Source organism: Muscardinus avellanarius (assembly GCF_963383645.1).
Source record: "Muscardinus avellanarius genome assembly, chromosome: 11".
Lineage (NCBI taxonomy): Eukaryota > Metazoa > Chordata > Mammalia > Rodentia > Gliridae > Muscardinus > Muscardinus avellanarius.
This window is the reverse complement of record NC_137797.1, coordinates 25,875,847-25,903,329: the sequence shown is the minus strand read 5'-3', so window position 1 is coordinate 25,903,329 and position 27,483 is coordinate 25,875,847. Positions and strand designations below refer to the sequence as shown.

Below are 27,483 nucleotides of genomic sequence, written 5' to 3'. Positions count from 1 at the left end.
ACTCCTGCAATTTAATCTTTGCCTTTAAAACAATCACCTGAATCATCATGTTATTTTCCCATTTTTAAAATGGGTCACTTAATTTTTATTATGGAAATATATAGATTTGCTGAGGCAGACATTGACTGTAAAACCAAGCCCCAAGCTAATTTTGAACGTACCAGGGTGGCAATAGGTCACACACAAAAATTGTGTTTTCATAAGATACTCGATGACTAATTTCAGTGGATTTGGCTTCTGATAAGCCTGGGTTGGAATCCCAGACTGGAGTCCTGTTAGTTGTACAGTCTTAGGCAAGCGATTTGATTTCCCTTAAGCTTCATATGTTTCCTCAGATGTAAGATGAGGTAAAAATGTCAAGCTCTCACAGTTGCCATGAGAGGATTAAAGTAAATACTACGTGTTCAGTACTTGTTACAGGGCTTAGTGCATACAATTATGTAGTAAATATTAGCAATTTAGTGATCACCAACATTGTCATCACCAGCCCCAGCATGACTTTCTCTGCAAATGAGTGCTTCATCCCCTAATCAAGTTCCAATCAAATTGTTAGTATCCGAATTTATTTTTTAAAGTGTAAAAGATAGAAGAGAAACAGAAATAAATTTCTTTGCTCATAATATAAACTATTATTGAATATTATTAGGTCAGTGTGCAGAATCCCAACATGAGATCCCAGTACTGAAGGATTTACCCATCCAAGAGGTACCATCCCACCCGAATCTCATCCTCTGTTTCTACTGAGAACAAGACTTACCTGACAGTACTGGGATGGGAGGTGGGCATTAAGGAGTTCATCCTAAGAAGTAAATTATTAGACAAACAAAATTACATGCTTTGGTGGAAACATTTTTCTCACCAGTATGAGATCTTGCTGTGTAATTTGGCTCCTTACTGAACATACCTATTACAAATTACCTTTGCTTGTATTACTTCTCCCTAATTAAAATAAATATTGCTGTACGCAGCTTGTGACAAAGAGAGACTAGGAACAGCAAGGAGACGAAGGGACCAATTGGATATCCCACGCTGATCATCTTAGTGATTAATCATGGAACATCAATGTCCATTAGCTATGATTTCCAGTCAGGCAGCAATAAAAAGCATTCCTTTAATTGCCCGTGTAGGTCTGAATTATTAGTTTCCAAGTTGGTCAGGTAGGATTCAAGCAGATGCTAAAAATATCCTCTCTGTTCTTGCTGTGACTGACCAGTGGAAGAACTAAGTCCTCTTACACAACTACGAGTCCTTGAGTAATTATTGAGTGGTTGCTACATATGGGACATGGATATAGATACTTTTGTAGCTGCAAAAACAACACAGATTAAATTTCCATTGTCAGCCATCTTAAAAAAATTTTTTTACTAGTTTACACCATACAAATAAATTTGCCTAATCAGTTACACAAACGTTTGTGTGAGAGAGCATATATGAATTGAACAGGTTAGTGTATGGGTGCATATAATTTGAACAGACTAGAATCATACAGAATCAGTATGGATGGGATCCTTTAAAGATAAAAATAAATAAGTAAAATAAAGATAAAGATAAATCAGTATGGATGGGATCCTTTAAAGATAAAAAGACATTATCTTAGACCAAGAGATCATTCTCTATGTATATTATACATGGAAAATGCAGAGTAGTTTTTCTTGGATGTACAAGTTTAGAAAAATTTTTTATAAGTTCAGGATTTTTAGCATAGTACCTGGCAATTATAATGATATTAGCCATTAAAATGCAACTACTTGTACTAGTGGTAATAATAATAGTTAATATTTATTGAACACATGACATTTGCAGATATTAAGTATTTTATGTATGCATTATCTCATTTGATATTGCATGCACCCCTTTGAAGTGGTACCACTACAGTCCCCATTTTGGAGGTGAGGAAACTGATGCTCAGGAAAATTAAACCACATGCTAAAGGTCTTAAAACTTAGATGTGGAAGAGGCAGGAGTCAAATAGAGGTCTATTTAAATCCAAGATCTGCATTTCTCTTTCTCTTTATCTCTATCTCTATCTCTATCTATCTATCTATCTCTCTGTGGTGTGTGTGTGTGTGTGTGTGTGTGTGTGTGTGTGTGTGTGTGTGTGTGTTTGCAGGGATCAAACTCAGGGCCTGATCCATGCTAGGCAAGCACTCTACCACTGGATCTGAATTTTTTACTAACCTACATCCAGGAAGTGTCTTACTAGAATAGTGCAAGCATATGCTACAGGGAGCTGAGGGGTGACAGGTAGAAAACAACAGTTGCTCATGTTGATTAATTTTAAGAAGGCTTGGGAGTGTAGGGAAACAACTGGTATGAGGCCTGGAGTTGAAGGAGTGTGTGTGGGGAGGAGTGGCCATAAGACAGAAGAATTAGGAGGGAGCAGTGCTGTGAGAAGACTGCAGGAACAGAGATGTCTTCACATTCCAAGTAAAGTAGTGCTGGAAGCCAGGAAAACCACCTCTTCCTCTAGGACTTTGGGTAGCAGATCACAGTGAAGAGGGATGCAAGTAAGTCTAATAGAAAAGAATGGGAGAAGTTGGGGTGGGTCCACCCAGTGGGTTTTAATTTTTCCAATGAAATTAGGGCAAGTTGGACTACAACTGAATTGGGGACGAAGGACTGAAGTCATGGTCTTAGAAGAGAGAAGAGAAGGTCTTAAATTTCATCATCGATGAGTACGATGGGAGAGGACACTGACACAGGACAAAGGAAAGGATTGAGGACCTTTGCGATTTAGAAGTCAGACATTTGTTAGGGCACTAGGCTTCCTGGCTTGTGATTTTTCTCCTGCAGTACTTGACTTCTTGGATACAGAAATGAAAAAGCAATGCCAGTAGAAACAGAATATTTTACTAGGCAAATGCAAGAAGTAAACAGAGACACACAGGAGGTGAGAGTACTAGGGAGATAGCCAGCAGTGTGCAGGAAGTGGAGGTGTGTTGGAACAGATGTGAATTCATCTCACAATTGACAGATCAACAAAAATGCCTCTTCTTTACTTTGAGCAAGCTCTGCTACAGCCTGATATTTGCTATTATATTACTAGCTCCTATTGGGCATAAATTAATCTGAGTAAGATGTTTTCTTAAAAACTATTTTTACCTTTAACATAAAAATCCTTAATGACAGTTAAATCCTAGAGTCTTACATATGTTATTCCGTGTATTGCCAATGCACATTTCTATTTACATGGCTGATTTTAGTATAACCATGCCTATTGCTTTTTTATTTTTAAAATTAACGTTTTTAAGCCAGGTGTGGTGGCACACATCTGTAATACCAATACTTGGGAGGCTGAGACAGGAAGATTGTGCAGGTTCAAAGCCAGCCTTAGCTACTTAGTGAGGCTCTCAGCAACTTAGTGAGACCCTGTTTCCAAATAATATAAAATGGGGCTGGGAGTGTAGTCCAGAGGTAGAAGGCCCCTGGGTTCCATACTCAGTGCAAAAATAATAAATAAAAATAAAATAAAATATCATTTTTGGCATGCCTATAATAAGATACTGACATGAACCAGTGAGTATATTATTGTTAAACCATGTCAATGCTCCTCAGTTTAGTTAGTGATTTGCATCTTTAACTACACGTCTAACATATTGATTTCCTCATGTGACCACCTATACCTTGTTACCCCTTATGACCTCTTATACTCCTGTACGTTCACTGAAATCATTGCTCTACAATGCTAGAATTTTATATTGTGCTGGTTACCATGTAAAAATGGGTAGTAATGCATTCAAGCTATGTCAGCATGACTCATACCACAACCTTTTCATCATTTTCCTCTTAAGCCCTTGGCTTATATCTCTATACTTTATAGTTAATAATCAGAGTGTTATTATAATGATGTGCTTCCATAGTTTTTTTTCCCCTTCCTATTGCTGATTGGACCTTATATAACAAGGTTGGGGTAAACTATGTCTGTTTTTTTTTTTTTTTTTGGTGGTACTGGGGTTCCTGGAAGCCCTTCTATCTCCGGGCTACACTCCCAGACCTATTTTTACATTTTTTTTATTTGGAAACAGGGTCTCCTAAGCCAGTGCGTGCGGCTAGCTTCGAACCTGCGTGATCCTCCTGTCTCTGCCTCCCAAGCGCGGGGATTACAAGCGTGCGCCACCACGCCCGGCCAATAAATGCATATTAAAAAATAAAATAAGCCGGGCGTGGTGGCGCATGCTTGTAATCCCCGCACTTGGGAGGCAGAGACAGGAGGATCGCGCTGGCTTAAGAGACCCTGTTTCCACATAAAAAAAGTATAAAAATAGGTCTGGGAGTGTAGCCTGTGGGAGTGTAGCTGGAGGTAGAAGGGCTTCCAGGAACCCCAGTACCACCAAAAAAATGCATTTATTGGTGCATTATAGTCTCACATCATAATGGAAATCATGCTGATGGTGACATACATGCAGAGTACTTGATGGACCCCCTTCCAACTCACTCCCTATCCCTGCCATTCCTCAGAGTACTGAGACTGACATTGGTATTTTCACATATTTACACAAAGCCTATAATAGTATTCCTTCAGTGATCCTTACTCTTCCTCCTTCCCTCCCCTCCCCTTCCTTCCCTCCACCTCCCTGGCTCCACTGAGGTTTCTCCTCCATTATCTGGAGTCCTTCTGGTATACCAGTTACTCCTTAGCTCCCACTATTAGAGAAAGCATGTGACCTTCACTTTTTGTGACTGAATAATCTCACTTAACATAATGTTCTCTATGTTCTTCCATTTTCCTGAAAATGCCTTAATTTAGTTCTTTTTGATTGCTGAGTAGAATTCTGTTGTAATACATAAATATCCCATATTTATGTAAGCCATTCATCTGTTGATAGACACCTAGGTTGGTTCCATAATTTGGCTACTGTGAATTGTGCTACTATGAACAGAGATACATGTATGTTACTATAATTCTCTGATTTCAGCCCTTTTGAAAATTTACCCAGGAGTGGTATAGTCAGATCATATGGTGAGTTCGTTCCCAGTTGTCTGAGGGATCTCCACACTGATCTCCATAGCAGTTGAACTAGTCTACAATCCCACCAACAGTGTAGAAGGTTTCCAATTTCCCCACAACCCAGCCAACATGTATTGCTTTTTGACTTCTTGATGATTGCCATTCTGATTGGGGTTAGATGGACTCTCAGTGTAGTTTTGATTTGTATCTCCCTGATTGCTAATGATGTTGAACATTTTTCATAAATTTAGTGACCATTTATATTTCGTCTTTTGTGAAGTGTCTATTTAGTTCAGTTTCGCATTTATTGATGAGGTTGTTTTTTTAAAAGTTTAAAGTCTTTTAAGTTCTTTGTGTATTCTAAATATTAGTTTCTCTTTAGACTTTTTTTTTTTTTTGGTGGTACTGGGGTTCCTGGAAACCCTTCTACCTCTGGGCTACACTCCCAGACCTATTTTATATTTTTATTTGGAAACAGGGTCTCTTAAACCAGCGTGGCTGGCTTCGAACCTGCGCAATCCTCCTGTCTCTGCCTCCCAAGCACTGGGATTACAAGCGTGCACCACCAAGCCTGGCTCTCTTTAGACTCTTGATGGTTTCCTTTGATGAAGAGAAACTTTTTAGTTTAATGGTATCTCATTTACTTCCTGAGCTTTGGAGGTCTTGTTGAGAAAGTTTCCACTTGTGCCTATATGTTGGAGTATTGGACCTAAGCCCTTCTCTAGTAGCTTTAAAATCTCTGGTCTAATTTCCAGGTCTTTGATCCATCTTGAGTTGACTCCTATGCAGGGTGAGAGGTAAGGATTCAGTTCCATTTTCCTACAAATGGATAACCAGTCTTTTCAACCCTATTTGTTGAAAAGGCTGTCTTTTTTTCTAACATATGTGTTTGGCATCTTTGTCGAAAATCAGTTGGCTATAAGTGGGTGAATTTATTCGGTATCTTTTATTCTGTTCCATTGGTCTAAATGTCAGCTTTTGTGCCAATACCATGATGGTTTTTCTTTTATTACTATTGCTGTATAGTATAATTTGAAGTCAGGAATTGTGATGCCTCCTGCATGATTCTTATTTCTGAGAATTGCTTTGGCTATTCTGGGTCTTTTCTTTCTCCATATGAAATTTAGGATGCATATTTCTAGGTCTATGAAGAATGACATTGGTATTTTGATAGGGATTGCATTGACTCTGTAGATCACTTTAGGTAGAATGGCCATTTTTTTTGTGTGTGTATGTGTGTGTGTGTGTGTGTGTGTGTGTGTGTGTGTGTGTGTGTGGTACTGGGGTTCCTGGAAACCCTTCTACCTCTGAGCTATACTCCCAGACCTATTTTTATACTTTTTTTTTAAATTTGGAAACAGGGTCTCTTAAGCCAGTGTGGCTGGCTTCAGACCTGTGCGATCCTCCTGTCTCTACCTCCCAGAATGGCCATTTTGATAATATTTATTCTGCCTATTTAAGAGCAAGGGAATCTTTCTATCTCCTGAGATCGTCTTCATTTTCATTCTTTAGTAATACTATGTTTTATTCTCAGTGCTTTGTCCCAGGTTTGGCCACCAATAGATGTTAAAATGTTAAATGAATTAATAGTATGTGGTACATCTTCCAGAGATCACCCTGGATCACAGTTCTAGCTGCCATTAACAATGACTTTGGCGTCATCAATCTCCATCATTAGTACAGTAAACATTTGTGAAGTATCTCCTCTTTACCAGCCGTTGTGCTAGGCATTGAGATGCAAAAGTAGAAGCATCTTTGCCTTCAAGAGAGCCTGCTGATTAGTGCAGGAGACAGACAACCACAGGAGCAATTATAGTACAGAGTGGAAGAAGAAAGAGGCTGGAGAACTGAGTACCACACCTTGATTCCTCTGACAGTCTCTTGCTACAGCTCTAAAGGTGATGAGCCTTTTTGTGGTATCTTTTAAGAAAGCCTCACTAGTTCTCTGTGTGAAATTAAGCTAGTGACCCATAGTGGAAAGTTAAAAGTGATTGTAAAATAATCAAGTATGCTTGGGAAAATACAAACAGGATCAAGGACATTCATGGGTGTGTTTTCCTCTGATTAGAAAGACCTTTGAAAGAAGAGTCTCAGCTCTGGCCATTAGCCCAGTGGTGAGGGCATGATTTGTGATTTTGTTCATGAGGATGGAGAGGATGGAACAAATCCCAGAAGCCCTGGATGCAAGTAGAAATAGAGACAGGAAGTTTGAAAACAAAACAAAACAAGAAGCTTCATTTACAGAGTGTGTCTGGGTTGTGGGCATTGGACTGGACCTCCTGGAGGAAACAGAGATGACAAAGATAGGGTCCTTGCTGGAAAGAGCTGGCAGTCTAGGAAGAGGAGGTGAGCTGTTGCTTATGTATGGAGAAGACAAGGGCTATGGTTTTAGAACAAATTTTTGTTTTGCATGAGGATGGGTGTATGGGCGAATGAGAAGAGAGCATTTAAAAGACCTGTGCAAGGTCACGCAGCTGGTAAATGTCACAGCCCAAACTGGCAGACTCTAGAGCCTACCACGCCCAGCCTTTTCAGTCTGGGGTCTCCTAGCCATGCAGGTGGAAGAGCTAGATTAACAATATGTCCTCAAGGGGGAGTTAGAGTCCGTGTTGATGGGGTAGTAAGTGTGGTGGTTAATGGATGGACCAAAATTACCTGCTGTTTTTAAGTTGTATAATCTTAGGCAAATTGTTCAAACTCAATGCTTTGTCTTCCCTATTTTAAAATGAGAATAAAAATAATACTTACCTCATAGGTGTCAACCTAAATAATAAAAAATTATCCAACATACCCATGAAGGTAGATGAAAGGGAACTTTTTCAAGACAAAATGAGTTGTTCTGAAACAATAATTTTTGGCTCCAAGGATCACTAGCGAGGGTGGCATGAGCCTGGAGTTGACCAGCTAGACACTGGGCAGATGTTTGTGCAGAGGTGTTTTTTTGGGGGTGGTGTGGGGTGTCTGGCTATGGTGGCCTTTGTACAAAGCTGCGGTTCTGGCAGAAGTTTGGGGGATAGTTCTCATTATGAGGCATGTGTGCATGGGATGCCCTCTTCCAAAGCCCTCTGGCTTAATTTGTTTATTTATGTAGTTAGTTAAGAGTTTGGTACAAGTGACTTCGTGTTGATTTTGACAATTCTCACTTGGGCTCCTTGTATGGACGAAGTGAGTCAATTCAGAACAGTGCCTGGCCCAGACTAAGCAATCTGAGAACTCCCCGAGTTTGCTTGGAATGAGGCCTTTGAAGTATACTTGTTTCGCTAAGAAGTGGCTTTAACAGAACAACTCAGTGCCTATAGCAAAGCCTCTCAGCGTAATTTCAAAAGGAGCTGGAATGCAAGTGCTAGGCGTGGCTATAGACACGGCTTTTAGCTACACATATTCCCACCCTTCTGTGTCCTGATTACTATCATTATAAAATATATAATATGTCATTATATAGTGCCCCAAACTTAGTGTAATGAAATGACTACCTTCGTATTAGGCTCAAGGATTCTGAGGGTCATACATTAGGAAGGGCCAGATGAGGTGACTTGTCTCTGCTCTGCTCTGTGGTATCTGGGGCCCTGGCTGGAGATAATTCAGGTGCAGAGGCTGGACTCATTGATGGCTCCCCCGTCTTCTACTTGGTGCTGGCTGTCAGTGGGTGCTGGGAGCATAGCGTGGCTGTGGGCCAGAACCCAACATGAGACTTCTTTCTGTGGTTGACTGGGTGACCTCACATAGTGGCTGAATTTCAAGAGTGAGCCTCTCAAGAGAACCAGTCAAAAGCCCTGTCACTTTTTATTCCACAGCCTTGAAAATTCCATACTGGCTTTTCCCTGCTTGTCCCAAATCTGCTCCTATTCAAGATTGAGCAGAGACTCTTCTGCTTTGTGTGAAAAGTATCAAAATCAAATTAGAAGAAGGGCATATGTGTTGGGTGTATTGTGGTTTGGGGAAAATCCATTCCGCCACAGCCACAGCATTGAATAAAACTCCCAATTTCTGGGCCTACTCCTCCTCTGAAGAGGGACTGCTCCTGGGAACCTGCTTAAGTAACTTAAAATAATTAGTCAGTAAACTTCCATAAATATGCTAAAAGAGGCAGAGTTGTGTGTATGTGTTTACTCACAGGGTAGAGAATAGACTAGATGAATTCTGGGAGCATCACACCATTTGGAATAATGTATGTGGTCTTTCTGGGTGTTGGGTGGGATTGTATATGCCTCCATTTGTGTGAGATAGCTTACACTTCCCCTTGTTCAGAATGCTAAATCCTAGAGGGCTCTACTAGGTTATTTAACATATTTTGACTACTTTTATGTCCTTCCTTCCTTCTTTCCTTTTTCTTGGGGATTGAACTCAGGGGCATTCTAACAAGCTACACCTGCCGCCCTATTTAATTTTTATTTTGAAACAAGGTCTCATTAAGTTGCTCAGGTTTTTGTTAAGGTGCTGAGGCTGGCCTCAAACCTGCGATCTCCCTGCCTCAGCCTCCCAAGTACTGGTACAAAGGCATGTGCTATTGCACCTGACTTCCTGGTTTGTTTTAATAAAGTCTCCTTGTCACTTCCCCCACTGTCATTTACAGATTTTAGCACAAGGTTCCACATATTCCATAATAGATATTTACTAAATATTAAAAATAAATTTATTTTAATGTAACTTCTTTCAGTTGAGAGTTGTAGATTTTCTTTCTTTCTCTTTTTTTCTTTTTTTTTTTTAATACCAGCAAAGAGCTGTCTGAATAGATTTTATGGGCATCTAGAATTACATCTTTCCTCTGTGAGACATTATCATTCTGTCCTCAAGTGAAGAGTATTCTTTGTATGTAAGTTCATGAGCCATCCACTTAATATTCTTATATTCTTTTGAAGACAATGCCAGATGACATCAGTTCCACCCTGCTTCTAAAACATAGCACTGACTTTGATTCCATCCACTCACTGTTCATTTCTAACTGTCAAATTTGGCTAAGGGAAAAAGAAAGCCCTTAAGAAAAGGCCAGGCTATTAATGTGCTCTTCAAAATGCTAAGAAAAGGCTAAGCTGTTTATAATATTTCCAAAATGCTCACCTCTCTGAGACTTGCCAGCAATAGTGTCAAGGTGAAATACATTCTTGTTCATCCTGGAACCGAAAGCCTTTGTGTTATACATGCTCAAAGCGCCCGTCCTACTTTCCTGAGGTGTGCAGGTGGGGGGTATGATGATATTTGGGTGTAATTTAAACCAAGATATCATCATAGACTTGAGGCTCTTTATTTACCGTAAGAGTAATGAGGAGTGTATAACCTCCTTGATAGACTAAACCTGGCTTCCTTTGGATACAGTTGCACATGGGTCTCAGCGGGCCAGTTTCTCGAAGGTTACTCACTTTGTGTAACTTCAAAGGAGGCATAGACAGGGGTATCACTAGTAAATCAGCTCCTTCCTCCTCTATTTTGCTAAAAATCCAGTTAAATGTTAAATTGCATATCCTTCATTTGGTTCGATGGATGATTTGGCCTTGATGAAAAAATTGGACCCTTAATATTGGAATAATTTTAAATTTAGAAGGATGTTTGATTGTTGCTTCACAGGACAGAATCAGTTGGAAAACTTTTGGAAATTCTCTTGACAGATTTAAATTAAATGCACCAAGAAGGAGCAGGTGTGAATCCACATTATCTCCCTTGTATACTTCGGGCACTAGCCCTCTGAGATCGCTACTATCCTGCCTTATCGCACATAGCTAATGCTGTGTGTTTCTACAAGCACTTGTTTCACATCATGGCAGGAAGACCCGTGGCACAAGCTCTGCGTTCTCCCCATATACGAGTTAGGAATCCGTAAAGGCATCAGGACCATTAGTGGCTGTCAAAGGTCTCAGAAGCAATTAATTTTTTAATTTTTATTTTATTTTTTGAAGTGCTAAGGATTGAGCCCAAGTAAACACTCTGTCACTATGCTATAGCTCCAACTCCAGAAGCAATGCACCTTAGTGGATAAAAAGAGTCTCATTCTTGGTTCCACCACCTACTGGTTGTGTGACCATGAGCAAGTCACTTTACTTCTCCAGGCTCTAGTTCCATGTCTGTAAATTGATGGCAGCAGCTCTCATGTGGGATTCCATTAGAAACTCTGTAATACACTTAGTACAGTGCTAACACAATGCATATGGTAGGAAGTCAACACATCATGGTCATCTTTATTGTTCGTGGCATTAAAACAATGTGAAATGAATTATTTGTCCACTTGACCATTAGCAATTCCCCTCATTAGTGACTTCTAGCCTTTATAAATGTTTGCTAATTTGCAGAGTAAATGGCCATCTAATAGATATATCCTTAGTGGTATTTTTCAATCATGCTTTTAAAATTAACAGTAGATTCTCATTTAGTTATAAAAAAATACAGAGAGACCTAGGGATATATTTCAGTGTATTTCAGTGGTAGAGCACTTGCGCAGCACAGGTGAGTCCCCATGTTAAATCCCCAGTACCAGAGAGAGAGAGAGAGAGAGAGAGAGAGAGAGAGAGAGAGAGAGAGAGAGAAGGATGGAGGGAGAGAAGGAGGAGAAAGAGGAGAGAATGGGAATACAGACTACTTCAGAGAGATGCAGTGTACCCTTTACATAAAACTATAATACAACATCATAACAATGTATTGACATTGGTACAATCAAGATAGGAAATATTAGCATCACCACAAGGGTCCCTGTCCCCCTCCAAGATCCCTGTCATCATCTTTAACCACACTCACTTCCCCTGGGCTTGAACTCCTCAACCCTTAGCAACCACTCATCTGAAGAATGTTATATAAAAGGAACCATACACTATGCATTCTTTAGGAATTGGCCTCTTTTTCATTCAGAATAATCCCATAAAGAGCCATTAAACTGTCCTTTTGATGAACAAAAATACTTACGAAAATCAGCATATTTTATTTTGGCAGCAGAATTGCCATTCACCAAGTGTTTGATTCAGAGCCTAACACTCAGGAAACTAAATTCTGAGTAACTCCAAGTGGTAGACTTCCTCCTCCCCTTCCCCTTCCCTTCCTCCTCTTCTTGTTCTCTCTTTCCTCCTCTTCTTTTCTTGTCTTTTTCTTCTCCACGTCCCCATACTAATTGACAAAGGCTGGATGCTCAAGTTAAAAAATACTAAAAGGAGCTAAATGAAGGATGTGTATGGGATGTCTTTGTAAACCACAGACTCTTTGTTTGACTCTTCTATGAGGAATTGCGGTGCCGGCCGCCTTGTAAGGCTTTGCAGCAGCTTGTGGTGTGCACTGATGTGAATCGGGAAGTCAGCGTGAGCAGGCTCTCTTTCCACACTGTGCACATAAGGTCTGCCCTCCGGTTTGCTGCTGCAGTGGAAGCTGCTGGCTAAAAAGCCCAGCACGCTTTGATTCTAGGCAACAAAGTCCCAGGAACAAAATGCAAACTTCAGTTCTTTATAAAGCCTTTGCTCTGAAAAAGAGCCTCCAGTTCCTAGTTGCTAGAAGTTAAGCCCAGCTAGCTCTCTCATAAGGAAAAAAAAAATAATAAAAAAGCAGCAAGAAATGCCAAGCTCTGTTAGAACTCTGGGATTTTCACTTCTCTATCCAAGGTCAGAAGCCCAGAGGCAGGGCCCACAGAGTCCCCAGAAGGGGACCTAGCTATGGGGTACCTAACTACAGCGTTTCTTCCTCTAACCCTGCTGCTGAGATTTAAGCCCTCACCTTTTAAGTGCAGTTAGACTTTTACTGTAATGGAATTTCCTCCTATGAAGAAATATTTTGAGGAGAACAAGCTTGCCAGGGTATGGGAGAAGAACTTTATTCAGGATAGAGTAAGTTATGCTGTGCTAACAAATAAATCCCAAATCTCAGTGGCAATAATGATTTCTTTTTATCATGCAAAGTCTAGAGAGGATCAAGCACCTCCCCTGTGCCCTGTGTACTGAGTGATCCATTGTCCTGGTATGCTGGCACCATCCCACTGTCCCAATTTAGACCTGTTGATTTAAAGTAATAGTGTATATACTATGCTTTTATTCTAACGTGTGTGTGTTTCAGTTTAGACAAGGTATTTGGTTGGGTAGCCACTTCTAAGAGCCATACTGGGGTGGCCATCATAATTTCTGCTTATATCCTTTTGGTCTCAACCTAATATGCAAGGACGTAATATGGAGCTTTGTAGAAGGGCAAGTATATACATTTAGTGAATACTAATAATTTTTGACACATTAGGTTTTTGCAAGAATGCCACAAATTTTCTAAAATGATAATAACTTCAGCTATCAAAACTGTTGAACAGATAATATATGATATTTGTATTGAATTATATAATATTATTTAATAATGTATCATGAAAACTGAATGATGGCCTTTCAGAGAAGTCCTGTTACCTTGTATGACACACAGCAGTATTCAGGTGTTATCAAATTAAGAAAATTGTGATGGTGGATTATCTTGGATTATCCCGGCAGTCCCTAAAAGGAAACACTGATGTCCTTATAAGGGAGAGCCAGAAGGAGGTTTGACAAGATGTGAGGAGAATGTGATGTTGGATGCCAAGATTGGAGTAATAAGTTTCTATAGAGGACTAATACTAGAATATATAGTGAACTCAGGAAACTCATTGCTAAGAAAGCAATTAACCCAGTCAAAAAATGGGCAAGTGAACAAAACAGACACTTCGCATAAGAAGAAATTCAAATGGCCAATAAATGTATGAAAAATGTTCAACATCATTAGCAATCAGAGAGAAGAAAATCAAAACTACCCTGAGATTTCACCTAATTCCAACTAGAATGGCAATCATTCAAAACGCAGACAACAAACAATAGTGGTGAGGGTGTGGAGAAGTGGAAACTTTAATACATTTGTTGGTGGGGTTGCAAATAAGTGCAACCACTTTGGAAAACAGTATGGAGGATCCTCACAAGAATGAGAATGAACCTACCATATGATCCAGCAATACCACTTCTGGGTATCTACCCAAAAGAATGGAAAAAAAACTACCAAACTAATGCATGTATATTTGTGTTCATAGCCACACAATTCACAATTGCCAAACTGTGGAACCAGCTAAGATGTCCATCAACAGATGAATAGAATATAAAACTATGGGATATGTACACAGTGGAATTTTACTCAGTCATAAAGAAGAACAAAATTATATCATTTACCAGGAAATGGAACTGGAGAACATTATACTAAGTGAGATTAGTCAGGCACAAAAAGTAAAAAAAAAAAAAATTGGATGCTCTCCCTAATTTGTGGAAGCTAGGGAAAAAATGAGTCATAAGAAGAACTCTAGATAAAGGAGAAACCATAGATGAGCAAATAAGGCGACCTAACTGAGAGTGATGGGAGGGGAAAGAGGAAAATTCCCTAATGTACATGATGTATTTTCACGAACATATCAATGTCAGTCACTAAGCCAAACATGAGGGAGGGAGGAGGGAATGGGGTGGAAATTGGGGAAGGGCTAAATGAGTGATATGTGCATGTATGCTCTACCATCTTGTACCCTTTTAAAATGTATGACTACTATGCACCAATAAAAAATGAATAAATAAAAATTTCACTTAAAAAATAAGATAGAGAAAGTGGTTACAAGACAAGGAATACAGTCAACCTCTCTCCTTAGACCCTATGATGGATCCAGTCCAGCAGATTTCATGAGTTTAGCCTGATTGAACTGATTTCAGACTTCTGACCTCTAGGACTGTAAGAGAAAAAAAAAATTCTGTTATTGCAAACCACTAAGTCTGTGGTAAAGTTGTTCCAGCTGCAATAGGAAACTAATAACACAAGTACATTCTGAAATTAAGCATGTGACTTCAGATTCCTTCTTTCTAGTTAAGATAGAGAATACTGTTTCACTTTTTACATTTTTGAAATTGAGGCCCAAAGACTTTAAGAGACTTGCCCAAGGGCCTTCAGCTAGTCAGTATCAGTGTCAGGTTCCATGCCCAGGCTGACTGACCCCTCCAAACACATCCCTAGCCACTCCATGGCAGTGCCTCTCCTCCAGCACCCAGCTGCCCTGTGAGCTCCCTCCTGCTCAATCTGTCAACCCTCGACAGGTTCAAGACCCTCCAGGAAGTTTCTTGCTCCCTGCAGCCTCAGGCCGAGTCCTATTCCTCTAATGGGCTCAGCAGCACCCTCGACACCCAGACTTTTCTCACTTTTGCTTTGGAAAATTTTATGGAAGTTTGTGTAGGGAATTCTCAAGCAAAGCTAGGATCCAGGTGAAATTACCGAATTTTTTCATAGTTAAGTTTGTAGAAGCTATTACTTGATGGGAGATATTATTTTTAATCCTCTATTCTTTAATTCTCCTCGCATTTTAGAGGTTGGAATGTTCCTAACTGCAATCAAATACAGTAATAGAAGCAATGCTGGAGTATGTTAGGTTTGTTTTGTCATGACCTAGAAAAAAATTATCTAGAAATTTGGCAAAGATATTTAAATTATTAACTTTAAGTCTCCTTTAGCTTGTATTAGTTATATACAGGATGCATTTTGCCATATCACTATTTAATAACTCTGTAGTTAACCACTGAATTAAATACTTGCATGTCCCCCACATTGAACCATTCATATTTCCTCTTTGGAACTTAAGAATTTATTTTTCCTAGCTCTGGGAATTTCCTGGCTAAGAACCTTCAGTTCTCAACTCCAGGAATTGTTTCAGCTAAACTTTATGAGTTCTTCTTGGGAGGCGGGGGGAGGAGGGAGCCTGTACCCAATTACTGGTTGATACCTGGCTCTAAAGACCAGATATCCCCACCACAATTCAAGACAATTTTAAAGGACCATCCTAGCCCCAAGGCTGCTCGAGCCCTTTGCCATGACCACCTTAGAGCCCAGTGTTTCCCTCTGCCCAATCCTGCTTCCTTTCTCCTTCCCACAGATGATAATCCCAATATTCCTCTTCCCACAGATATTTTCTAACCTACTAAGTTTCCTGAAACCTAAATTCCAGCTCAGAACCTTCCCCCTCCAGTTGTGTGAGATTGCCATCACTACAACAAATATCTGAGATGATAAAGTTATAATGAAAAGAGGTTTATTTTGGCTCATAGTTTTGTAGGGTCCAGTTGATGACTGGCTGGCCTCATTGCTTCGGTGCCTTTGATGAAGCAGTACAACATGGCGGAGTGTATGGCAGAACAAAACCATGCACCTCATCAGGAGTCAGGGAGAAAAAAAGAGTTAGAGGGTGAGGCCCCACTGTCCCCTTCAAGGGTACACCCCCAATGACCTAAACCCTTCTCTAGGCCGTACCCCCTAAATGTCCCACCACCTCCCAGCACATCCCTAAAGCAGCACATCTAGGGACCAAGCTTCTTTCATATTGTTCTTTGGGGGATGCTTAATATCCGAGCTATAGTACTAGGAAACTGAACTTAATGACCATGACAAGAAAAGAAAAATTTAAATTTTTAAATTAAAAATTTAAAACGGACTCCCTGGCTAGCAGTGAATACTTTCAAGCCCTCAAGCCTTGTTTATTGGAATTAGAAGAGTCTAAAGAAACTAGAAAACATACTTTCTGGCTTAAAGTTTATTTTCTAATGCAGAAGCAAGAGGAAAACATACGTATGTCACCCACTCATGATTAAAAATACTTTATACAGCGTGACCCATAGTTCAATTACATTTTCTCTTGACCTCCCCTGTAACAGTTAATTTACAATTGAACAAACAACCTCTGAGAAACAAAGACAGCAGCCTGTATCTAATCTCAATAAATGCAGTCTTCTTTTTCCAGGATAAATTATTTTCTTAGAGTATGAAAAATGCCTATCAAACATTGGCAAGTCCAAGGCCCTCCACGAAAGGCAAAGCTTTGAAATTATTCTCTGCAAATAAAGGTAATAATGTAAAATAAAATGTCATCACATGTAATTACTGTATTAGAATATACATTTTCATATCTCTGCAGAGAATGAGGACTAGATATTGAGCTTTATAGTTCATCAAATATAAACATTTCCATTAAATTTTCTGCCCAAGAAACCTTTTCCTTTAACTCTTCCTTCCAACCCATGATTGGAAGTCCCGAGCCACTGGCCCTGAACTTACATCTAATTCAGCCTTTATGCCCTATGCACTTTAGTATTAGATTGTTGGTTATATAACTCATGCTTCCTATTCTATTTAGAGATTTCAACATTTTAAAGACAATTCTCCCTGTTTGGGACCCTTTATTAGTTCTTTATATTTTGGAAAATGCCTTCCTGGTGAGAGAAGGCAGCTGTTCTTTTGGCACAGTATGGTGTCGAACTTCAAAGAAGCTTTTCTCTAGGCCTTAGACTCTTAAGCAATCCGAATAAGCCGTGATATATACAGCCTAAACTTTTCATTATTTTCTTAAGGGCTTTTTAGTCTTGGAGAACAGTTTTCTTAAATAGTTCTCTATAAAAAGCATGTACCTGCAATGGAGATAGCACTGTCAGCCCATCACTTTTTACCAGGTAGAGTGCTTTGGCAGGCTCCAGGAGAGGCCAGGCTGTGCAGAATGGGTTCCAGGGAGGAGAAGTTGCAGAGTAGAGGGCACCAGAGGTCCAAGACATTCGCTAGCTGAGCTCTTCCTTGGTTTGCATAATACTAGGTGCATAATACTTGGTTTGCCTAATACTAGGTATGATTGCCATATGGTTTTCCCAACACTAAATGGTTCAATGATTCCTCAATACCTCCCGGGTATCCCACAGTTAATTCAGTTCTGACATCACCTAGAGTTAGCATAGACCTCACAGGCTGAGGGCTCAGTTCCACAAGACCGCCTTCTCCTCAGATGCCAGAGGCCAGAAGGGTGCCCAGGCTACTCTCATTTGTTACCAGTCAACTACAAATTTGGGGGTTGTCAAGACCCTCCCCCGAGGTTCAATAATTGAATAGAACATCTCAAAGAACACGGGAAAGCACTTTATTTATGATTATCAGCTTGCTATAAAGGATGCAATGCAGAGAAGGAGGAGACGGGTGGGGGGAGGAAAAGAAAAGGCGAGGGTGTGCTGAGAAATGAAATTGATCAAGTTATGTTATGTGCATGTACAAGTGTGTCACAGTGAATCCCACTTTACGTGTAATTATAATGTACCCATAAAAATAATTTACGTAAAAAGGACACACCTCAGGACTCCCAGATGGAAGTGATTCACAGGGCAAGGTGTGAGGGTGTGGAGGAGCTTCTGTGCCCTCCCTGGGTGTGTGCCACCCTCCTGGCACCACCATCATGGGAGACCCCCCAAAGTACGGTGGTTTCATGATGTAGGTATGATTGATTAAGTCATTAGCTATTTATGATTGCCCCTAATAGCTTCTCTCACCCTTAGCATATAAAAGCCAGGAAGTTCCAAGGGTTTTTGTTTTTTTCTATCTTTTTTATTATGCCACAACTCTAAACAGTGACCATAACATAAAGTAAATTTTTAAACATACACTCCTCCAGCTGCAATCTCCACACAGCATGGCTTCTGTCATGGAGATGCTTTTGATGGGTTTTAATAAAGAAGCCATTGTTGAAAAACTCTCCAGAGGTGTGAGAAGGTAGACAGCGCCCCGTCTGTTGTTGAAATGTTTGGGGTTTGACCGAGGGATTTGGTCTTCTGTGCACGTGGTGCGCGTCTGAACAAAGTTGTCCTTTCGAGCTTCACTCAAGAGAACAAGCAAACACCGTCCACAGTCAGGGTTTGGTCATTGCAGCAAAGACAGTGGTGGTAATGGAGGAGATAAGTCAAGAGTCTCTTTTTCTCTTCTCATACAACATGCCGTATGAACCAGTCCCACTCACAAATGCTTTCTCTGCTACATCTTGTCTTTAATTTTTAGTTTTCTCAGTCTCTGAAAAATGATTATTATAATGTGATTTCTTTAAAATTTAACGTTAAAAGATCCCTACCTTCTCACCAATATGACCCTTTGATCTCGTATTATCTCGAAAAGCCTCTTCTGTCATATTTAAAGTTTTATTAACACAAAAATTAGAGTGATAAAAGATAATTTTATTCTTGGATGAGTGTGAAATTTCCTGCGATCTGGTAGAGTTGGATAGAAGCCCTGCTCACCTTCCGAAGAGTCAGGTGCTGTTTCTGTTAGAGTGGGGAAAACAGCATCTATTATGGCCGCATGGGAATGTTCTTAGCCTTGTGAAGCACGGTGGAGCCAAATATATTTAGCTCTCTCATCTGAAACGTTTATTAGCTGGGTCACTGGTCATTCAAGATATCGATTCTTAAGTAGGCTGGTATCATATCATCCTCTCTTCTTTGAAATGCATGTTTTCCCCAGCCTACAAAAAAGATTCAGTACATCATCAACTTCAAAGAAAGGTGATATCTTAAGAGATAGAAAACATGGTAAAGAAACATGTGAGAATGCTGGATGGAAATACTATTTGATTTCTTACCTCGAGTATATTAAATTTTTCTCCCCATGGCTCTTGCTCTGAGTTTTAAGGTTTTCCAGTGGTGGCTAAGGTAAATCTGCCCATGTTACAAAATTCTCAGTTGTTCAGAATCCTGCTTACCAGTTGCAGTATGAGAATACGCAAACCTAATTGATTAGTAGAAATCTCCCTCCTCCCTTTTGACCATTTAATACTCAAAATTAATGAAAAGGTGTCACTGAGAGGACTAAGAGGAAGCTGAGAATAGGTGCTCAATAAAAACTTATTGTATAGAGAAAGTCAGACATTTTGAAGACTGTATGATTTTCCTTTTTATTAAGATAAATTATTGGAACAAAGCCAGGGGCAGTGGCACATGCCTGTAATCCCAGTACTTGGGAGGCTGAGATAAGGGGATCACAGGTTTAAGGCTAGTCCCAGAAACTTGGGCCATTTCAAACATTTTATATATTATATATATAATTTATAACACACACACATATATATGTATGTATATATATATACATATATACATATATATGTGTGTGTATATATATACATATATTTATATATATGGCTGAGGCCTGAGACTATAGCTTAGAGATAGAGTGCTCCTGAGTTCAGTCCCTAGTACCTCAAAAAAAACCCCATCATATATATACGTGTGTGTGTGTGTGTGTGTGTGTGTGTGTGTGTGTGTGTATATATATATATTATATGTATGTTTTTGTTGGGGAGTTGTTCATATATATATAGCATATATAAACAAAACAAAAGTAATAAAATCTTTATTACAATATAATTTAGGCTTTTTTTTTTTTTTGGTGGTACTGGGGATGGAACCCTTCTGCCTCCGGGCTACACCCCCAGACTATTTTCCTAATATATATATATAAAATATATATATTATATATAATATATATATTATATATATATTTTTTTTTAATTTGAAACAGGTCTCTTAAGCCAGCGAGGCTGGCTTCGAACCTGGGTGATTTTCCTGTCTCTGCCTCCCAAGCACTGTGATTACAAGCGTGCACCACCACACCCGGCTAGAATCTAGTTTTCATGCAAAAACTTATATAAAATATAGCATTGGAAAAGAGTATTTAGCTCTTTCCAGTGGTTTTCAAAATTCCCGAACAAGGTCAAATAAAGACCAGATTATAATGAAGCCTTTCAAGAAGCTCTCTACTCCATTAACTTCCTTTCTTTTTATTCTAAGCAGGTAAAATCACCACTGTTTCTTTAGCTTTGCTCCTTAAAGCGTAACCTACTTGAAGTAATTTATAGTTACTTGCCAAGCTGTTTTCTTCCTTTCCACAGAGCATTTTATAAACTAGGAAAAGAATCCCAGATTCCTTAGTATCTTATCCTCGACAATTTGGATTCAAAGCTATTTACAAAAACAAATATTTATATAATTGCCAATCTTTTTATTGAATGACAAAGAAATTCAGTAATTTCACATGGAACATAAATTTACTTGAGGAATTTCTCATTTCCAAAAGCAGGAGCTAGGAAAGTGGGTGTCCAGGAAACATTCAGAGCCCGCAGGAGCAGTAGGACCTTCTGCTGAGGCTGCACAGAGCAGGAAGCAGTCATAGAAAGTCTTGGACTTGCCCGTGATTGACAGATATGGCAGGAGGGAGCTCCGAAGGTGGCTGGGTGCTAGGGGAGAGGAGTGCGGAGGGTGGCTAGGAGCATGTTCCTTGAGGACTCAGTTTGCCAGGGCACAGATCTTGACCCGAGCCCTGACCAGCAGAGGAATCTTGGACAAGTCATTTATAGTCTCCAGGACTCCTGAGTGTGTTCACTTTGTACAAACATATGTGGGGTCACCTTAAATATCCAGATAAATCAGGATTTTATACAGACAGTTTCAGAAATACCTTCCAAGAAATACTTTATATTTTAATTCTGTCATTTTATTGGAAATCTCACAAATGTTATTTATTAAATGCTAAGTGAGATTAGTCACACAAAAAAATAGGAAATCAGATGCTCTTCCTAATATGCGAAAGCTAGGGAGAAAATGGTTCATAGAAGGAACCCTAGACGAAGAAGGAGAATCTATAGATGAGCAAATAAGGCGACCTAACTGAGGGGATGGGAAGCAGTTTTCTAATGTTCATGATGTACATTACAAACACATCAAGTCACTCATTAAGCCAGACATGAGGAGGGAGGGGGAGGGAATGGGGAGGGAATTGGGTAAGGGCTAATTGGGTGATGTATGCATGTATTCCTCCACCATCTTGTATTCCATTAAGATGTATGACTACAATGCACCAATAAAAAATTTTTAAAAATAAATAAAATGGAAATTTTAAAAATTCCATCCATAGCAGTGGCAAAATTATAAAAAGCCTAGGAATAATATTAACAAATATAGTACAAGATACAAATAAAGATAAGGATACTGTACTAACAATTTTGCAATACCATTCATTAAATAAACTTTCCTCTTAGCTAGGCATGGTGGCTCATACCTGTAATCCCAGTACTTGGGAGGATTGGAAGTTTAACAACAGTCTCAGCAACTTAGAGAAACTTTCTTCAATCTAGTGAGATGCTGTTTCAAAACAAAACAAAACAAAAAATTAACAGGCTTGGAGTGTAGCTCAGAGGTAGAATACCCCAGGGCTTAAACTCTCTGTACCATTGCGCTTGGGAGGCAGAGACAGGAGGATCACGCAGGTTCGAAGCCAGCCGCGCGCGCTGGCTTAGGAGACCCTGTTTCCAAAATAAAAAAAAATGTAAAAATAGGTCTGGGAGTGTAGCCCGGAGGTAGAAGGGCTTCCAGAAACCCCAGTACCACCAAAAAAAAAAAATCTCTGTATCATGAAATAACAGAAAAGAACATTTCTCCCTGAATTAAAAAGTCAGATAATCAGATAATCATATATTAATGATATCTATCATCACTTCTAATTATCATTTTATAGGAGTTCTTAGCCAATGAAATGAAGAATGAATTTGTTTAAAGATACAGGTAAGAGAAAGGAAGAAATAAAATTGCCATTATTCAGAGAAATCGAAAATCTAAAGTAGCTTTTAGATAAGGACTTTTCATCTTAGGATGAATAAGTGAATTGAACAAAGTTGCTATATGTCATATCAATGCATATATAAATTGTATTTCTATATAAAGTATAATAATTAGAAATGAAAAAAATTAAAAGCTATAATTTAGAGTAGTATCAGAAAATTTACATGGATATACCAGACGTAAAATAGCTAAGACCAGCTAGTAAAAGAACAAAGCTGATAAACTTTAAGTCTAGCTATCAGATCTTATTAAAGAACTAAAATAACATAAAATGAAACGAGTAATTATAGATAAATAGGATAGATATTTCAGATGGCTATGAATATATAAAGATTCTTATTTTACAAACATTTAAATAGAATCGAGTCCAGAAGGAGACCCACACATACATACACAGTTCCCGTGATTTATGACGAAGTTCATTCTGCAGTGCAGTGAGGAAGGAACAGTCTTCTCAATGGATGAATCTTAGTGCCATGGGCATCTATATGAAAAAGTAACCCAATAAAGGACTGGCTTCTAAAATATATTAAGAATTCCTGTACATATCAATGAGAAAAATATGGCTCTTAAATTGGACAAAAGACCTGTACTTCAGCAAAGAGACTTATACCTCATAGAGGGTAACATTAAAAACAAAGAGATGTCTCAGCAGATACAATCCACACTGGGATGGCTAAGATCTCAAACTAGCATTATTAAAGTTTGTGAAAATATGAAATAACTGGTAGGGTGTGTAGATTTGAAAACTGTGTAGAATCAGCCTAAAGATAAACATATAGCCGGGCGTGGCGACACACGCTTTTAATCCCAGTATTTGGGAGACAGAGACAGGAGGATCGCAGGTTCCTGGCCAGCCTCAGCTTCTTAGTGAGGGCTTCTGAAACTTAGTGAGAACCTGTTTCAGAATAAGAAGTAAAATAGGACTGAGGGGCCGGGCGTGGTGGCGCACGCTTGTAATCCCCGTGCTCAGGAAGCTGAGACAGGAGGGTCGCACGGGTTCGAAGCCAGCCTCAGCTACTTAGTGAGGCTCTCAGCAACTTAGTGAGACTGTTTACAAAAATATATATAAAAAAGGTCTGGGAGTATAGCCCGGAGGTAGAAAGCCTCTGGGTTCCATCCCCAGTACCACCCCCCCAAAAAAAATATAGGACTGAGGGTATAGTTCAGAGGTAGAATGCTTGTGGGTTCAACCCCCAGCACCAAATATAAACAAACAAACAAACAAACATATGCACACCTAGTGTCCTAGGAAATCTCACCTTTGTTTGTATATTTCTTGATCTGGGTGATTGTTACATGAATATTTATATTTATATATACATATATACATGTGTATACATATATGTATATATATACACTTTTATTTCTTTACTTATTTATGTCTATGTGTTATAACTTAGAACTTTACCTTAAAAATTGTGCTTCATCAATAGGAAAAATATAGACTACTGTTTTTTAGCATAAATATAAATAAATGGCATTTGAAATACTTGACTTGTCTCCCAAAGGGCTTAAACCTCCTGGCATGTCTAGAAAGGTTGGGGTGATACCACAAGAGTCAGTGCTGAAGCTTTAGAGTGATTTGCATTCTTCTGAGGTCAAACATGGATTAGTAACTCCTAGATGACAACTGACTTTATTTTATCTTCCCATTATGAAGCTTTCCTCTGTGGCCTCCATAAATAAACTTGCCAATTAATCTTCATTCTTTGACAAATGGTCCTTTGTTCATGCTGGTTCAATGACAAGGATCAGATGTCAAAATGTTCTATTTGTATTTAGTATGTAAATTATGTCCTGGCGATAGTAACTCTAGTGTTTAGTAAAACTAATTTGGTTCCATTATTTTTCCAAAATCATTCCTATCTTTAAAATGGAAAGGATTCCATGATAAAAGAAACAGATACCATGCTAATACAAATATTTTAACACCAGTTATGATTTCCTTATATTCTTTAAAAACCATTTGCTAAAGGTAAAGAAGTATTTCATCACTGTACAGTAAGTTGAATGCTGCAGTTAAACAGCAATGAGATACAATCAGAATAATCATGGTAAATACATATAGTTTCAATGTATTAATAAAACAGTGTTAGATTGTCAAAAATTTCCCCCTTTCTGAATAAAAATGGTAATGAAACAGCAAATCTAACCACAGCTATCTTGGGTTTGGGGAAACCTTTGCATATTTTTAGTTAAAATGGTATTGCAAAAGCCTATTTGGAAAATAATTCTGGCAATAAACATTAAAATTGAAAGGTAAATATCCTTTGAATAAACAAAACAACTTTAGGAAATCAATAGTATAGAAATTAAAAGCACCTCTATCTAAGTTACTAACAGATAGATGATAGAGAAATTGATTCATATTTATGGAAATATATATATATATATATACACATATATGTATATGTATATATGCAAGTATGTAAAAAATGTAAAATAACCTCTATGTAGAATGACTGTATAAATCAGAAGCCAACCTATGAACAGTTATGTAGCCATTAAAAAGAATGTATTCAGCAGTGATAATACTATGTGGTTTTTACTGAGTGGTCATTTTGTGCTAAGCACCATTCTAAGTGTCATATTTGTATAAACTCATCCAATCCTGTAATAGCAATATGATACAGGTGTTATTACAAAACTGTTTTGTAGATGATGAAATTAAATTTCGAACAGATCACATACTTTACCCCCTCAGAGAGCTGGTGTGTGTGAGGTCTGCGTTTGAACCAGGAGATCTTACTCTAGAATGCACTCTTAACTCTTTACAGTGACTCCAACTCACTGAATTAATTAAGAAGGGATTTCTCCCATTGTTAACTGAATAAGCAAATAATGGAAATGTGATTATACCAATTTTAAAAGTCATATGGAAGAATATTCCCCAAGCTAGAAACATTGATTATATCAGGATTGATAAAGGAAAAGGGATATTACTTTTTTCTGCCTCTTCATTGTTTGAAGTTCTAGAAATCATTGGAATACTATTTTTTTAATTTAATGAAGTGAAGAAAAATTCAGTGAAACCAGCCTGCATTTTTAGGTTCATTATGCTTTCTTGAGAATAAAAGAAATAGATGGTTCATTTAATAAGTAGACAAGAAATTAATAAAATTCATCCTCTAATTTGTTAGCAAGATTCAGGCTCAGCTCTCATTTGCTGTGGTCATTGTACAGGGCAGTTGCTTTTTCATTTCATTTTATTTCTCTCTTCTCTTCTCTTCTCTTCTCCCCTTCCCTCCTCCCCTCCCCTCCCCTCTCTTATCCCTTTCCTCCCCTTCCTCTCTCCCTCCTCTCCTTTCTTTTCCTTTTTTCTTTTTTGATACTAGAGATTGAACCCAAAGGCATTCTACCTCCAAAATATACCCCCAACCCTTTTGATTTTTTGAAATGGAATGCCATTGCATAGCTGAGGCTGTCCTTGAACCTGATTCTTATCTCAGCCTCCCAAGTACTGGGCTTACAGATGCATACTACCACAGCTGGCTGCATTTGCTCATTGACTAACAAAAGTATTTATCTAGATCAGCATGAATTCAATCTCCAGTGAACATTCATTTCTTTTCCAATATTTTGTTCTCTCTTCCTTTCCTCCTCCCCAAATAATCAATGCTAAGACCAAAAATGCAGACATTACTTTCCATTTTTCAGTGATCTCAGGATGGCTGGCCATGCTAACCTTTTGTCATGGTAGCCTGGTGCCTTTTTCAGCTGGAGTGATCTTCAGACATAATTTTCTGATGTTTCCCCTTTGACTGGTGGCATAACTTATGCCTGAAATGTGGGAAGGAAAGCTGGGCATGGTGGTGCATGCCTGTAATCCCAGTACTTGGGAGGCTGAGATAGGAGGATCACAGGTTTATGGCCAGCCTCAGCTACTTAGTGAGGTCCTCCAAAAGTTAGTGAGACACTGTTTTAAAATAAAGAATAAAATAGGGCTAGGCTATCATTCAGAGGCAGAATGTTTCTGGTTCAATCACACACACACACACACACACACACACACACACACACACACACACACACACAGGATCTCTCCTGTCAACTGGCCAATTTATTATAAAGAAAAGCGTTTCAAGCTGGGTGTGGTGGCGCATGCTTGTAATCCCAGTACTTGGGTTTAGTGAGGCCCTCTGCAATATAGTGAGAGAGACCCTGCTTTGAAATAAAGAATAAAATAATAGGGCTGGGGGTGTGGCTCAGAGGTAGAATGCCCCTGAGTTTAATCCCCAGTGCCATAAAAAAAAGGGAAGAAAAGCATTTCAGTAGGAACAGAATTAGAAGTCCTATGCTTAAAACCATGTATGAAGATTATACAAATAAAAATAGTTCATATTTGTAAAGTATTTGATATTTTATGTTAATCTATTAATCTTAAAATTAATATAAAATAATAAACATTTCAGCACTACAGAGATAGGAAGCTTTGTGCCTTACCTTAAAGCAACCACCTTTTATATCAAATTATTATATGAAATTTATATTGGGGTATTTTAATAATTTTATTTCAGGCAGTAGTTTGCAACACTGCATTTCGCAAATTTTATACTTTTTTTCAGGTCCCATTTGATATCTCTCTGCCTTCTATATTCAGTCTCGAGAGACTTTTTGATCTTGCTAATGGCTGCATTGTATCAGGAGGAAGCCTCTTCAACTGGATAGTGTCGATTATTCCCTGAATACCCTTTGCACGGTAACTTTACAAATAATTTTATTGAAATTGTTTTGTTTGTTTGAAATAAGTTTCTGGAACTGCTTTTTATAACTACCAAAGTAAAATTATTTTCCTGTATGAACTAAAGTTCTTTAAAATTTAGAGTTTTGAGAAATGCTTGAAATAGTTTATGAATTAAATGGCAATGCTGTTGCTGATAAAACTGTCTTACAGAGCTATCCATGGAAAATATATTTGTGCACAGCACAACTATTCTAATCCTTTCAGTAATTTATGTCAGGTTGTCTTTATTTTTTATGGTACTGAGGTTCCTGGACGCCCTTCTACCTCCGGGCTACACTCCCAGACCTATTTTACACTTTTTATTTGGAAACAGGGTCTCTTAAGCCAGCGTGGCTGACTTCAAACCTGCACGATCCTCCTGTCTCCGGCTACCCAGTGTGGGGATT

At 38.7% G+C, this 27,483-nt stretch overlaps 1 protein-coding gene across 1 annotated transcript in view; it reads left to right on the top strand.

Annotated features, from left to right (window-relative positions):
* CFAP54 (cilia and flagella associated protein 54) overlaps nucleotides 1–27,038 on the top strand; it is a gene marked incomplete at both ends in the record, with an annotated part of 316,371 nt that extends 289,333 nt beyond the window's left edge. Inside the window, 1 exon segment of the mRNA XM_080704815.1 lies at nucleotides 26,919–27,038. Coding sequence (XP_080560941.1) covers nucleotides 26,919–27,038 — 120 coding nt within the window.
* Between the last annotated feature and the right edge of the window lie 445 nt (nucleotides 27,039–27,483).